The sequence below is a fragment of the Perissodus microlepis genome, chromosome 12 (assembly GCF_051167445.1).
Source record: "Perissodus microlepis isolate ML-2025 ecotype Zambia chromosome 12, ASM5116744v1, whole genome shotgun sequence".
Taxonomy (NCBI): Eukaryota; Metazoa; Chordata; class Actinopteri; order Cichliformes; family Cichlidae; genus Perissodus; species Perissodus microlepis.
In genome coordinates this window covers 23,406,857-23,422,265 of record NC_140472.1, presented here as the reverse complement: position 1 = coordinate 23,422,265, position 15,409 = coordinate 23,406,857, and the positions used below count along the sequence as shown (strand labels likewise).

At 36.5% G+C, this 15,409-nt stretch overlaps 1 protein-coding gene across 1 annotated transcript in view; it reads right to left on the bottom strand.

Annotated features, from left to right (window-relative positions):
• The window catches only part of ipo11 (importin 11), a 119,577-nt gene that overhangs the window by 76,221 nt on the left and 27,947 nt on the right, over positions 1 to 15,409 (bottom strand). The window contains exons 8-15 of the mRNA XM_084947468.1: positions 14,472 to 14,520; positions 10,206 to 10,276; positions 9,833 to 10,025; positions 8,786 to 8,938; positions 8,124 to 8,167; positions 5,320 to 5,410; positions 3,098 to 3,145; positions 1,734 to 1,839 (exon numbers count right to left, since the gene is read on the bottom strand). Coding sequence (XP_084803594.1) covers positions 1,734 to 1,839; positions 3,098 to 3,145; positions 5,320 to 5,410; positions 8,124 to 8,167; positions 8,786 to 8,938; positions 9,833 to 10,025; positions 10,206 to 10,276; positions 14,472 to 14,520 — 755 coding nt within the window. The remainder of the gene's footprint in view (positions 1 to 1,733; positions 1,840 to 3,097; positions 3,146 to 5,319; positions 5,411 to 8,123; positions 8,168 to 8,785; positions 8,939 to 9,832; positions 10,026 to 10,205; positions 10,277 to 14,471; positions 14,521 to 15,409) is intronic.

Sequence of the window (15,409 nt, the reverse complement as noted above, 5' to 3'; positions counted from 1 at the left end):
CTTCCCAGCAGCTGAGGAGCACCGCATATGACATGCTTCCAGAGTTTTAGCCGAAAGGGAATTTCTTACTGGCTTCTAATTACTGTTCTACTTTGCAGTTTTAATTTCAATTTGTCACTTGCATCAATTTTAATGCCTCTACACTAGCAACAGTCGTAGCTTCAGGCACTGAGTTTTCAGATTCAAGTTGTGCCTCTCCATCGCCCCTATCTCTCTCTCCATTAATTTTATCCACACTCTTTATTGGGAAGGCCATGGATAAAATTCTTAAAATTTGGAAGAAACATTCAAGTGGATTAAAAGATGGCCACTGTGGCCTTGCAAAAAATGTTTTGGACCACAACTCAAGAATTTATATGCCAATTTGCAACTTGTGTGTTTTCTGGTTGGTGCAGTAATTCAAATAGTCTTCGACTAACACCATTAATGTGTATTTGCATGAGTGCACAAACAATTGAGAAAAATTCAGAGCTGGCATTTGACTACATAATGGTTTTTGGGGGTTTTTTTTACTCATCTTTAGTGTTTCCCGGGAGTCTCAAAATTTTAAATCCTCCCTTAGAGTAAAACTGCATTCTGTATTGTTTCTTTAAAGACTGGATTACGCTTTAAAAAGAGATTAAACCCCAGGTAAAGGTAGAGGGGTTATCTGCACTTGCATAGCCTGGAGGAAGAATCAGTGTGACATCAAATACCATGCACTGTGACGTCAGCACCAACCCTCGGTGACCAACCTTCTGAGTGCTGCTTTGATTGTGTTTCGTGTGTGTGTGTGTGTGTGTGTGTGTGTGTGTGTGTGTGTGTGTGTGTGTGTGGGGGGCACTTCCATTGTTCTTCATTTCCACACCATCTCACCTCTGGTCAGTGTCTCTCTAATACCTTTTAAATCCATCCATGTAGCAACTCATTGTAACTTTAGCTGACTGCCTGTAGAGCCCTTACAGAGTTCTTTCACAGTTTAAAAAAAGTTTTTCTATTGACTGCTGCTGATGTCCGCATTTGTCTGCTGCTTGTAAAGTGATGTGAAAACTAGCAGTATTTTTTAACATAACCATGACAGAAAAAACACCAAGTATTTGTTACTTATGAGCTTTTTTGTATGCATTCAATGTGCTACAGGCTGTGAGGCTGTGAGAAAGCTGGAGAGGTTAATAGTCAATTAACTTGAGTACACTGGAAGGAGTGTTACATATGCAACATAACAGACATTGAAACTGAGCTTGCATACAGTAAAAAAACCGATTACAAAAGAATTGCTAAGCTGCTTCACTATTATCATTTCAACCCTGAATGAGACCAATGTGGTCAAATGAGACATGTTCAAAAAAGGTAAGTATTCCCCCTTCAAGCCCCCCACCCCCCCAAAAAAATTAATTAATTAATAATAATAATAATAATAATAGAAACAACCTTCCTTTTAATAATTCAGTAACCATGTCATACAAAAATAAAATCCTTACAGAAGGCTAATAAATTACTTAGATGTGGTATATTTACCTCTGTGAGGCCATTAGTGATTTAGGCCAAAAAATAATTTTATTGTTTAATGTTATCTAACCAGTAATAATTAGAGTGAAATTCCAAAAACTAATTTCACGGTCAAGTGGTCAACCTTTTCTAATTTAGTTAGATCTGGTATTTTTTTTTTCCATTAGTGCGTGCTTTAATATTAAAATACATTATAAAAAAAACAAACTTAAAAATAGAATATTTAGAGAAGACAAAAAGAATACCTGTGATGGCTGACTTGCAACTCTCCAAGAAGCTGATTCTTGAACCACTGGTCAAAGTCCACATTGTCAAACAGTTCATAAGCTGCTAATCCCACTGCATTGTATACTGCAGAGAAAAAAGTTACACTGGTTACAATATTCACAATATGACTGACATGTTTCCCCTACAAGAACCTTTTCATTTAACCATTGGTTAAATGCTTGTGCAACACATGCACAGCAGCACAGACAAACAGCTCTTGAGGCTCTTTGACGCAAGTGAAAACAAAATTTGACGAATTAAACTGCAGGGGACCATCACAAAATGTAACTTCATCCAACTTAACATGGACATTTTAAAGAAGCGAATAAAAGCAAAATGGCTAAAGCTAAAACTACAGAGCTCAGAGCCAGTCAGGCTCTGCCGGCCTTGACCAAGCTTGAGATGTTATTAGCAAACTTGAAAACTGGTAAGGTAAAACATGTCAGGTAAATGTCGGTGTAGAGTCATTTGGGGTTACTGGAATGTAGCTATGGTTTCCAACAAATTAATGCTTGTTGTGAAGCTTTCATTCTGCTAACAGTAGGCTGAATATGCTTCAAATATGCAGGCAAATATTAACATACAAAACAACAAAACAAAAGAGAGTACATGTTATAGAAACATAGACATCATAATAATGATACTATAGGTTATGCTTCAGGCAGAAATTGGTGTAATGGTGACTAAAATGAAGAGGAGTGCAATAAAAGAATAAAATAAAAGATGAGATTAGAAAAAGAGTGACAGAATGAGAACAATATCATATAAAAAGGGATAAAAGAACACACAATACAAGAAATAGTGGCTGTTACTATTTATAATTTATCTTCAGAAGTAATGAATTTTGAAATGGCAAAAAGCGGAGAACAGGACTGATAAAAAAAAACAAAACGAAGAGAGACGGATCCGATTTACGGAGAAAGAAACAGACGTTTTCCATTATTTTAATTCTCTTGTATTATGTAAGGCTGAATATGGGCAACTTGTGAAACAAAGAGCAAAACCATAAACCAGCAAAAACAAGGGAAATATAATCATTTAGGTGTCTATGATCAGATTCAGAGGAGTTTAACACTTTAGATACATATTCTGTAATTTATTTTGAGTAAAACCGGGACTAATGATATGATGTACAGATGGATAGTGGAGTGGTGCAAAAGTAGCAATCTTATATTATACTACTGACAAGGGAGGGAAATCTCAATAGGCAGCTAAGAGCTCTTTGGAATTGGTCTTTTTTGTTGGGGAAGATTTTTGTGTTAGAACAGTCAAACTCTGATACTCCCAGCATGACAGAGCAATAATTACAATGGAGTAAAAAGTACGTAAGCTTTTGACTGACCTGCATCCTTCATTAGCAACTGAACAGAGTCTTCCACATTGGTTGGGCCTGAAAAGAAACAAATATACACTGGATTTAATTTCAGTAACAAGGCAGAATCAATAAAATAAGCAATATAGCAGCATATCTATTGTCCCAGTATTGCTCTTTGACAGTGGAATGTATGTAAGGTATGCAACTGACAACTGGAAATTAAACAGGCACGGTTCCAAATAGATCGGTCTTGCTTAAGCCATTTTGATGGGCTGGTCTCGCTCTCTAGTTGTATACTCAGGTTTCAAAATCAATAGATGTCTTCTTTCAACCATAGAATTAGCCAAACTGGTGTTTTCCTTGCTCCAGCAAAACCAATTTCCACTCTGACACTTAAAAGGAAAAGTAGCTCGAGAGACAGGGCAGAAGTGGACCTTGTAATCCACCCAAGCGAGCAATAGCACGACCAATTCAGCAACAGAACAGGAGCTACACACCAGTACCCCCATGAGATGAGGAGCAGTGTGCCAAATTTGCGTGTGGACGTGACCGAGAGTTTAGAAAGGTGGACGTAATGACAGCCAATAGCAGAGTTCATACTGACTGTTAAGCTTAAATATTGAACTAAATCTGTGCTTCATCAACAGACTTGTTTGTACTATGCAAACTGCTTCAGACCATGTGTATGAGCAAATAATATATACTTATTTAGGTTTCCAGACTGATGTCACCTAAAATTTGGTCAAAAGTAAGAATATTAATATTTATTATTATAAAGACTAAAAATATCTTCTTCCCATCAGCCATCGGGCTACTCAACATCCACAATAAACTCCAAGCTGTCACTAAACACTGCCGATACTTGGGTGGGGATACAAGAAACCATGTCAAGTAATATAAATATTCATATGAAAGGGCATGGAGAAAGCTCTATGACAGACATTTTATTTTTTCAATGCAATGCCCAATCACGTCACAAAGATACCAATACAGGCCCACATCATGTTGTAATATAAAGATTATAAAAATTTTAGTATAGCCCTTGCTCTTCGAGGGGAATTACGTTTTTTTGTCTTCATCTTATTCTTATGGATGAAAACTTAAAAACACTTCATGATGTCATTTATCACTTGTCACTCTAGTTTCAGTTACAGCAGTGAGTTTCTTATCTTGGCTGATACATAAGCCATACCTTCACCAGCTCCCTTCATACTCTTTTGGTCTACCTGGTAGCCCCCCCTGCACAAACTTTGATGTCAAGCCTTTTTTTTTTGTGCCTTCAATATCAGCCACAGTGCATGTCTCAGGGGATACAGAACTCATCTCCTCTGTTACTGGAGCCTGAGCCTTGCTTTTTTCTTTCCCATTTTTCCCATTGTCATTTCAGAGGAAACACTGTGGAAAGTTGAACCTTCTCTGGCACTATTTTTTAATCTTTTTTTTTTTTGTCAGAAATTCTCCTGCACAGAACGTTCCAAAGTTAATGTTTCTTTATTTAGAGAAATGGAGGTGTTGCAGATTGTGAGCCAATCACTAATATAAGCAGTGCAGTAAGAACAAACTCCAGAATATTCCATGAATCTGATGGTAGTTTTGTGTGTTTACTTTTTCTTCCACACTGTAAGTAAAATTTATATGCAAATATTAGTGACTCAGGGCCAATTTCTCTACTTACAGCTGCATGAGTAAGGGTATATACTGTAGCTGAACAGACGTATTCAACACAGTCTTTACACAAGTATAACTTCTTATGCAAACTTCTTAAATTAAAAAAAATCACTTATTTTATAAAAAGTTGAAATTAAGATTACTTGGCACAAAAATTATTGTTAAAAAAAGATTTTTTCTTAAAGTTTGTGTTTTGTTTCTGTGATACTTGCACTTTTTTCCCCTAAAAAGGACATCCTGGGATATGAATTGTCACATATTGGTGGGAGAAGTTGCACATTGTTTGTTTCATTTTTTCCTTTTCTATTGTTTGTTTTCGTTTTTTAAGGTTAATAACAAAAAAAAAACCAAAACCCACTGTTCACCACAATCAGGCTACAAAATGATTTGTACAAACAGCCTCTAAAATGATGATAAACTGAATCTATTTATGCATTATAAAGATGTATGAGTGTGTTATTTTTAGCTAAATGTGCCCAATTGACTGGCTCCTGCCTATACAGTTTTCATTGCCAAGGTGTTAAAAATTCACTGGAATGAAATTAGACTATGTGATTTGTAGCTATAATGCTTAAACTGACCCTGGAGATTCTGAACCATATCCAGCAGCACTGGTGTCAGGGTCTGGCTGTAGTTGTGGAAGATATCCAGGAACAGTACTTCTGTGCAGGGCTAAATACAGAAATAAGTTAGAACAAATAAAAATAGAGACAGGTAGTTGACAGAATATTAACACATGCAGCATCACATTTAGCGCAAGTCATTACAGTTACTTTTTATAGGATCACAATTCTTTAGTCTCAACAGCACCTTGGGTTCTGCTGGGCATTTAGAGGTGGGATAAGGTGAGGAGTGCAGCTATCGCATTAATATTTGATAAGGACAAAAACAAAAGTCATACAAAAAGGTGCGACAAACATAAATAAACAATACATTGTGTTCCCAGTTCAATAGAAATACAATCAATATAACACTGTTAGGGGATTTTTGTGGGTGTCTATGCTCAATAAAGAAACGGCCTAGACGACTTCATTAGTTTACTGGGTTAAAAAAAAAGCATATTAAAAAGGTGTAAGAAAGAGGTCATGGTCTGTGCCATTTGTGAAAACATCCCATTTGCCACAATATCAGTGAGAGCTGATATACTGGTAGTATAACCGGTCCTCTTACACGGTACTTCAATCAGCTTCACGAGAATAGGACAAACAGAACAGATTCTAACTGATACAGAAACGATCCGTCCTGAGGTTCACAATGTGCTAAAAAGCTGTTCAAATACGTTTTGAGAAAAGAACAAGTCTGCCACTAAGCCTAGTGGTTGCTTATTTTAGCCTATATTTACATGCACAATTTTTAAAAGTAAGTTTTCTACTTGAAAAGCAGCAAACTCTTTTGTTCATTAAAAAAACAAAAGTTTTAAATTACATATGAATCCATTGTAAATCAGCATACATTGCAGTTGCAGCATACATTTGTGGATCCTGAGGCTATGAGCGTATCTGTGGCAATTTTAAAACTTCTCTCAAAAACAGAAAAGCTTCATAATTAATTGCCATGCACATGTATGAATTGATGTGCGAATTCAGAAGTTACTAGATTCCAACATATATAAATAAAATCATCCTCTAAGGCATTCAGTTTTATAGCGCTGCATTTTAAACAAAAAAAAAAAAAAAAACTATCAGAGTCACTGATGCATTAAAAGGTATGAAAATTCACAAAATTGTTGTTTTCTAGAAGAATTCAAAACTATGAAGTAATTCGATGTTTAATAAGTTCTTAGACCATAAAGCCACTTTTCTTCTGCTGCTCATGCCTTAAATGCATAAAAACTTGTACAAGGCTTGGAGTTCACTGAAAGAATGTGTTACTGTACTTCAAAGAAACAGCAGGGCAGACATTTGTCATCTGAAGTGATGAAAGTAAGTGGAATGGGGCACAACACAGGAGGGGGATAGAGAAGAAATAGGACCATGGATAAAAGATTATGTCATGCATCAGCAACAGCTGAAGATAAGCCTCTAAAACTAACTAGACTCATGACAACCTTTAAAACTCCAGGCACCACTAAATGTTTTATGATGCTGCCATGTATACAGTCAACCACCACAGAACAGCACAGCATTTCTGAAAATACAGCGCACACCGAAATATGTAACAATAACGCTGCAATTAACCCTTTAAGACCTACCATAGAACCAAGTCCGCCAGAGCTTCTAGTATATTTTTACATGCCGTGGAGCCATTTTTTGGAGCATTTCAAGTTGCTATACATCAATACAACCATTATAGCCCAAATTTTAATAATATGTCTGCATTAAGTGCATAGTAATTACATAAATTGCAAAAAAGTGCAATAAACTACAAAAAAATTGAAAATCGTTTTTGATTTTTTAACATATATTTCTAGTTAGAGAAATTTAAGAGGCTTATCCCTCAAAACTGTAAATACAAAAAAGTTGCACAAACTAGTTTCCCACCAAAGGAAATTTATTTTAAGTGTCTTCATAGTTTTATTTTTGAGATACACCAATTTTCATATACTGCAGGAAAAACAAAAAAATATACACTTCCGGTTTCGGGCAGGTCATGCCGGACATGTGATAGTTCACGCTGATGGACTAGGAAGTGTTACACACAGCTGATCGGATCGGCAAAGCGTGTTTCTGGAATATTATGTTTTTGTTGCTGCAAGTGCTTTTTATGCAGTTTTTGCAAAGCTTTATGTGGAAGGAAACCGTGACTTAGGACAAGCTGATGGCATAAGATGTAAGTACAACTCCTCCGGTTTCATATGCAAAAAAAATTATTGCGCTAGCTTACGTGGTTGCAGTGCTACCGGGATTTAAAAATAGTTATGCAAAATGGAGCGTGTCCGCTCCGACCGGCTTTAAAGGGTTAACTGAAATGAAACTGGCTGTTATGATCATTTAAATCTACATTTTTATGATTGTAAAGACAGACATTAGAATAGATTTCTGTCTGTTCTCGACATTCAGTTTTACCCAAAAACACAGGGGATCGATTTATTTTTGCTTTATTAATTCCTCTAATGCTTATTTTTTTGTATGATGAGGCAAATATTTAATTTCCGTCTTTTGAGCATAAGATCGAACAGACTGTTCTTCCATACCAACTCAGTGTGCTATATATGTAACAGTTCAAAGTACTGGTACTCATATAGCACTTTCCTATTCTAACTGAGCACTCAAAGCAAAGCAAAACATTCACCTATCCATAAACGCTCATGAGTGTACTGGTAGAGGGGACTGAATCACTGATCTTCTGATTAGTGGATGACCTGGTCTACCCTCCTGAGCCACAGCTACCCTATTAATTTACCATTTCTCTGCACATATATAGATACATATAAAAATATACTTACCCGCAGACTGTATTTCCAAGAGTCACCACCTGTCTCTTCCACAGCTGAAACAGTTACAAAAAAGAATTATCTATTAGAAAATGTTGATTAGGAGGTGATGGCTGACACTGCACAACAGAAACATCATATATATTATGACAAAGCCCTGAAATTGCAAGTGTGTTTTCTCACACACACACTCCAATATGTGGCTCTGACTGACTATAAAATTGGATTCAAATGTCAACAGACTGAACTCCCACACTGGGCCCTTGTGGTTTTAGCTTTATGAAGTGTTATGTCTGAGTGGTCAGTGTCATTACATAAAGCCTGTGAGGACAGTATGATGTTTTGAAAATATATCAAGATCTCAAATGCTGCCTATAACTACAAACGCGCACCAAGAGCTATACCCTGTAAATTATGTCAATTGACAGTTTTAAGGAGAATCAAAAATACGTATTATAAATCACAAAGTATTGATTTAAATTGCTTTGAATCTGCAAACTGTCCAATTTATGGATTAAGGGTATTAATATAATATGGTCATATGATGGTAGCAATCATTTACCTAATGCTGTAGATTCTCCCTAATACATCAAAATTTAAAACACACAAAAAACAGACATTGCAAAATCCATACAAGTTCAAATTTGCGAGCATATTTGTAGATGTGATATTACCAAAGCTCTCAGGGTCCTCTTCCCACATTGCTAGCTCTTCCTCTGTGAGAAGGAAGTAGTGTGAGACAAGCCGACGTCCAATCTCTGTCAGTGTGGGGTGGGTGAAGAATGCCGTCTTGATTTTGTGAGCTTCCAGGCTCTCTGGTTTACTGTCTGAAGGATGGAGAAATACAACAATAAATAAAGGGAAAAGACAACATTTCAGTCGTAAGTCATCACAAACAGACACTTTTCTTCAAAATATTGTTACTTAATACAATACAAACATTGTATTATATCAGTACTGTCGCTACAGACATTTAGTACGTAAGATTCCTAAATATAAATAAGGACTGCAAGACAAATTTTTAATTTTAGGCAACGAGCAGCTGAAGTAATCCTCAAGTGTGACTCATTTTTTTGCTGTCTGCTCATTAACTTCAAAATCATAATTCATTTTAATAGTGTTTCTGGTAAAAAGAAAAAGAAAAAAAATCTGCTCTGTTGCTCATTTTTTATTGTGCATGATTTAAGGTTACAGTAAAAGAAGAAAATTAAACAGCCCTTTAACTTCCTCATTTATCTTCTCTGTTATAGGAAAGCAAACATGAAGTCATGACCAACTCTGACACAACAACACAGTCAGATATTCGAATGAAACCCAGAACCTTGGATTGTTAGAATGGGAAAGTTCTCGAGTAAGGAACCCCAGAGATTATGCTAGCTGACAGAAGAAAGACCAACTGCTGTGCCATTTGCTAATGAAGCACTAGAAACCTCAGACAGCTTGGGAAAAGGGAAAAGAAAAAAGAAAAGAAAAAAGACATGGAGCTGCGATAAAGTACAGTGACACCGATGGCGTTACAGCCCTGTGCTATTGAAACTCACTGTCAGTAACACGTATTCAAGGGCTTGTGGCATTTCTGCTGACTTTTAAATCACAAACCTAAAATGAAATGTTTATTACCTACCGAGAGCATCATTTTAATTTTTAGTATTATCACGTATATTTTTCAGTTATTCTCCAACCCTTCAGACTCCTCTTTCCCCGAGACACTCACAACTTACCATCAATGTTCTTGGCGGGTTTGTAGGCATCATTCTTTACAATCATCTTGATGAGGTTCATGCACTGAACAATAAAACGTTCAAAGGTCACTCCCTCTCCTGCAGGCGTGAACACGTAGGTAACGGCAAACTCCAGGGAACGCTGGATTAGCGGTATAAATGCGCATGGATGGTATTCCAGGAAATCTAACAACTACGTGAGAGGAAGGGGTAGACAGAACACAAGGACAGATACATAAAAACAGTGGTAAATGAAAATATTTTAAAGAAGAAGCTATAACAGGCCAGCCTCAGAGGCAGAATGCACAACCTATTCATGAACAAGTAATGCAGTCATTTATATCATCATAAATTAATAGACGGGTCAACTCACAACTTTAGTGTACAAAATGATGGTCTTTTCCAGCTTTTCTCTGCATGTGCTGTCTGAACCAACCTGGCGACCTGATATAAAAACAATCACATAGCTTTGTTACTTAAAGCAGTATTACACTAAATATATGCATGCAGCATTCTTGGAACTCATTTCATTTAGATCCAAGATACTGGACTAAAAGGTAGAAAGAAGGAGCTGCATCTCCAACGCTTATTAAACTCTTATTTAAAAACAAAAAAACAGAAAGCAAGCAATAATAAAAATTTTAAGAGCTTTATAATCCTGGATATTCAATGCACAAATGACAAAAAGGAGGAGGAAAAAACTGTAAACCTAATCACTCTGAATTAGTCGTTAGCTCTATTTTGGAAGAATTTATTTAGGACGTCTTTGAGATCAGTATTAGTATTTTATTCTAGTATTTTCCACTTCAAGGACAATCTCTTCAGTGATTAAGAGTTTATTACTTGCATCTGAAATAAAAATGTTTAAGATCTCAGAGCTTAGGCAGAAAAGCCTTAAAGATAAAGACTGCCTGCTAGATGACAGTGATAGCGACCTAACATTAACAGACATATCATCTCTAAAGATCCTGTGTTGGCAGTATAGTGGCATTATTTTTTATAGAGGATTTACTCTATTGTGAAGGCAAAAAAAATCAGAATTTTTAAGCAAGATCTTCAGTTTGAGGATTTAGAAATAATCAATATAAAGATCAGAAGAAGTCTCAAAGTCTGACAAGAAAAGCAAATAAGTAAGTGTCCGAAGTCTTTATAATTTCTAATGGCCATCAATTGGTGCACTTGATTTTAGTAAACATTTACCTAATGCATATTAAAGTAACAACCACATTGAAAAAGTCATTTTCAATGATGCTTGATAGTCACTTTGTAAATTAATGTTTTAGATTAAAACAAAATAAAGCAGATATGATTTATGGCTTGGCTACCTTGTGACTGAAAGTTCCTACTGCATGTGTATGGTCTCCTCAGGTTCTCAGTCAGATTCACATTTTTGCTTCTTAAGAACTTAGAAGGATTTTATATTAAAATCCAGGTCTGAATATCTTTAAAAGTATCTTTTAATTCCAGCGACATCTATGCATCAAATACAATTTCATCAGAATAAAAATGGTATAAATGGTATAAATGTGCAGAATAAACAGCAGTGTGCCCAATATCTAGGGACACATTCATCAATCAACTTGGAATATGAGTTAAAATCACTACGAGATGTAATACACCAAAAAGAGATGATTTTAACCGATAGTAGAAAACATAACTGCATTTTACTTATCAAGAGAAAGGGGAAAAGCCTTTCAAGGATCTCAGACTGATGGACAAAAATAAAAAAATAAAAAAATAATAAATTGCAAAAACATGTTGCTCTTATTGTCCCAAGTGAGCTAACAATGCCATTTACATCAATAGCTGCAGTACAAGGAAGACAGGAAAGAAAAGAAAGGGGGGCAAGAAAGTTGACTCTCCAGCTGAGACTTCCTTTTCTTTAAAGTCAGATGCCCACTACACCTTGCTGACTGATAATCCCATGAGTCCTTTACAAGCGCTGATGCATATAATAAAGTACAGTGATATAAAAGCTAGAAAATAAATGACTCGCTCCCTCTGATGTAAATTTTGGCTCCATAAAACCACTCCTGACTCTAGAGGCAATAAAGATGTCCTCTATAGTTTACATTCTTGCCAAACCCATTGATGAAATCAGCTCTGCCAACAACAGTCTCACACATTCCTCCAACCACTTGTGAGCATGCAAGGTCATTGTTTCCTTCAGCTTCATACACACTTAAACTTCCATCAGCATGTACTAATTTGAAATGACAAAAGCTTTGCTAAAAAAGCAAAATAGGTTAATTTTGCTTTGTTTACTTTTTTGGCCACATATTCTTGAGACATACAAATTTTCAGAGCCCACTGCATTCTAACTGAATTCGTGCTCATGCTATTGTTTCTCTGATGACATGCAACAGTTGGTAATGTTAGATGTGCAAAGTTACCCACGTACTAAGGAACCAATATCTGAGCGATCAAAAATTATATCTTTAACTAAGCAAAGAAACATATTTGAAGAATTAAACATTTATTCATTGTTATTAAAAGATAAGCAGCTAAGAAAAAATATACATGTATATTACAAGAATATAGTGACTGACAAAAATAGACAGGCCATCTGTCTTGGAGTAAAAACCTCAAAGATAAAGAGTCTGACATCAGAATGGACCACAAACATCGTCCCCAAGATACCAGTGTATATAGCTGACCTTATCAGACTGTGCAGAGCTGATATTTCTCACCACAAGCACTGAGCTGTCTTTCCGTTTCCCCTATCTGTCAGGCCAAAATACCAACAGGACCATGATCCTGTCTCCACTGCCATCAGCAGGGTGAATATTAGAAGTGATAGTACTGGCTGATACTGCTAATGATATTTTTCAACATCTGCTGCTACAGCAGATGGTGGAGTTGTGCCTGAGATTTATCTCAAACTGATTGGATGCTATGACAAACTTTTATAGAAAAGAAAAAGAGACCATAAATAGCGAGATGAGAGAAAAGTAAGCTTACGCAGCTGCCAATGACCTAAGTAGTTCCCAGTGGATAGAACTCCAGCACAAGGGCATGAGAAACCCGTTTAACTGATGGAACTGCACTGCTCAAAAAACTTAAGGAACACTTGATCATCACAAGAAAATCAATGGCTCCATAAACAGGACTTTAGGGCGTCTGGTTCTGACAGAAGCCACGACTTCAATTAGGTAAAACAGGCGGCCAACGTGCTGGACTGTGAGCACAGGTCCTACTAAGGATGTTGGGACTTCATGAGTGTTGCATGAAGTCTTTTTCTGACAGTTTGGTCAGGAACCTGCACATTAGAAGTCATTTTGTCACCTTTTGTTGAAGAGCTGGGTTGATGCCGTTCTACAACCCTGTCCTACTCTCCTGAAACTGCTAGAAAACAAAGCAAGTTTTCTTCCAACACCATGTACTGGCTCCATGTACATTCTGGAGGAGCTAGGCTACTTGTGCAACCTGAATGGGCTGCAGATACTGTCTTATGCTATCAGTAGTACAAGGACTAGGACTTGCTAAAAGAAAAACGTGAGAAAAAAGTCAAGACAGATAAGATCAATGGTCCCTGCTTTTTAAATGTTAACACTCCGGACCCTTCCCATTTTACAATTTATTTACACAATAGCTAAAGCATACGTCAACTCTAGTATTAAGGAGGGAATATTAGTATTCATGGTTTATTGTCCACAGAGCCAGAAACTTTTTATTATCAAACAGAAAATAATGGAAAAATACACATTTCTGACAAAGAAGCAACAGGCTTTTTGTCTGCTGATCACAGACTAATCGTGAACAACCGTGTAGTCACACCTCACAGGCCCATCGTGATCCAGATGAAAGAAAACCAAAAAGGGGTCTTTGGAGATTAGATTAAAAGTAGATTCTAAATTCCTGGATGAATTTCTGTGACACTTTAGTACCTAGAATAACATGGCCCAAAATTGCAAATACCTTCCATCAAAAGAAGTCTCCACTCAAAAGCTGTGATTAAGTAAAACACAGGATACATTCCACTCACCCTCGGGTTGTTTTGAGCAGCACTGTTGAAACTCATTAAATACACCATTAAAGAGCAATGTTGGCTTTTTGAGTTTAAAGTTTGAGAAGTGAAAGAAATACTGTTTTAAATTCAACTGCTGCTCATAACCAGAATATAAAACTACAGGTCAGGAAAACGTTGAAAAACGACACAGTAAAGAACTATCATCACAACTAAAGCAACATAATATCAAGGAAAAGAGACAAATAATAGGATAGGAGCGGCTGATAGGTGGGATTATGTCGTGCTTTTTTTATACCTTGAACTTATGTTCACATGCGCACGCACGTGATTATCAAAGACAATTCATTTTGTCTTAATTTTTTCCTCAAATATTCATAGATTAGGATGTCTTTAATTCAAACTATTTTTTAATAAAAAAAAAAAAACCTTGTAATTAGACATGTTCCAATACTTCAGAATATAAATTAATGAAAAACAAGGCTCGTTAGGATGACTCTCTCTGAACTTTTCATTTTTAATGCGACCACCTAACTTCAGAAATGATAAATTGTCGGAGACTTTTCAGGAAATGCCTTCTGCGTGCACTACATGAAGCACCACTAACACGTTTACTGAAGTGTGAAGCCTACAATCATATACTTAAGGAAAAAGAAAGCAACATATACTCACAGCATTCCAAGAACTGTTTTAGCCTTTCAAACACTGCATTCAGGAAGCCCTAAAAAGGAAGAGAGGGTGAAATAAAGTTTAATTTCTGACATTTTTGCATTTGAATCACTGATGATGGCTTCATTAGTATTGCTCCAGGGGATATATACTGACAAGGGAATAACTTTTGGTATTTGTGTAGGTGGGGACGCTTGCAGCTTTACTCAGGAGTATATATATACATATATATATATATATATATATATATATATATATATAAAAAAGTGGCAGCTACTCGGTATGAAAGAGAATCAATTTTCTGCAGCCTGGTATAGTCATGGCTTAGCATGGGAAATTAGATGATAGATGGAGACACAACTGTTTAGTTCTGCAATAATGTGCACCCTTGAGGTCAACAGCAGTGGCATTAATCACGCGTTCAGCCAACACAGTCTAGTCAACAACTAAAGGTCCAAAAAGAGTGAGTGAAGAAACGGGGGGGTCACAAGTGGAGCACAGAAGACAGTGTGGAAAATTACAGAGAACACGGTTCACAGCAAGCGTTCGATATGCTCATGGTGGGATTTAGACAGAGGAGTATAGGCAAGGTGCATCGGGGGGATATCAAAATGGAGCATGTACGAAATTACAAACTGTGAAAAGAGGGTGGAAAATAATTTTCAATCAAATCAGCCATGTCAAAAAATATTCTAGAACTAAAGAGGAAGGGAAATGAGGCTAATAGCAATGCCAGGGAAGAATGCACAAGGATGAGGAGAAAAGCAAACAAATGTCAGCAAAATGAACAGAGATGGGAAATGGATACAGAGTGATAGTCATCAAATGGGTATGTCAGCAGTACTGTGAGAAGTAGGAGATGAAAAAGGCAGATGAGTGTCAAATAGGCTAGTTCGCTTTGAGAAAAGATCTAAGGGAAAGGCAGTAAGTGGCAATTTAAG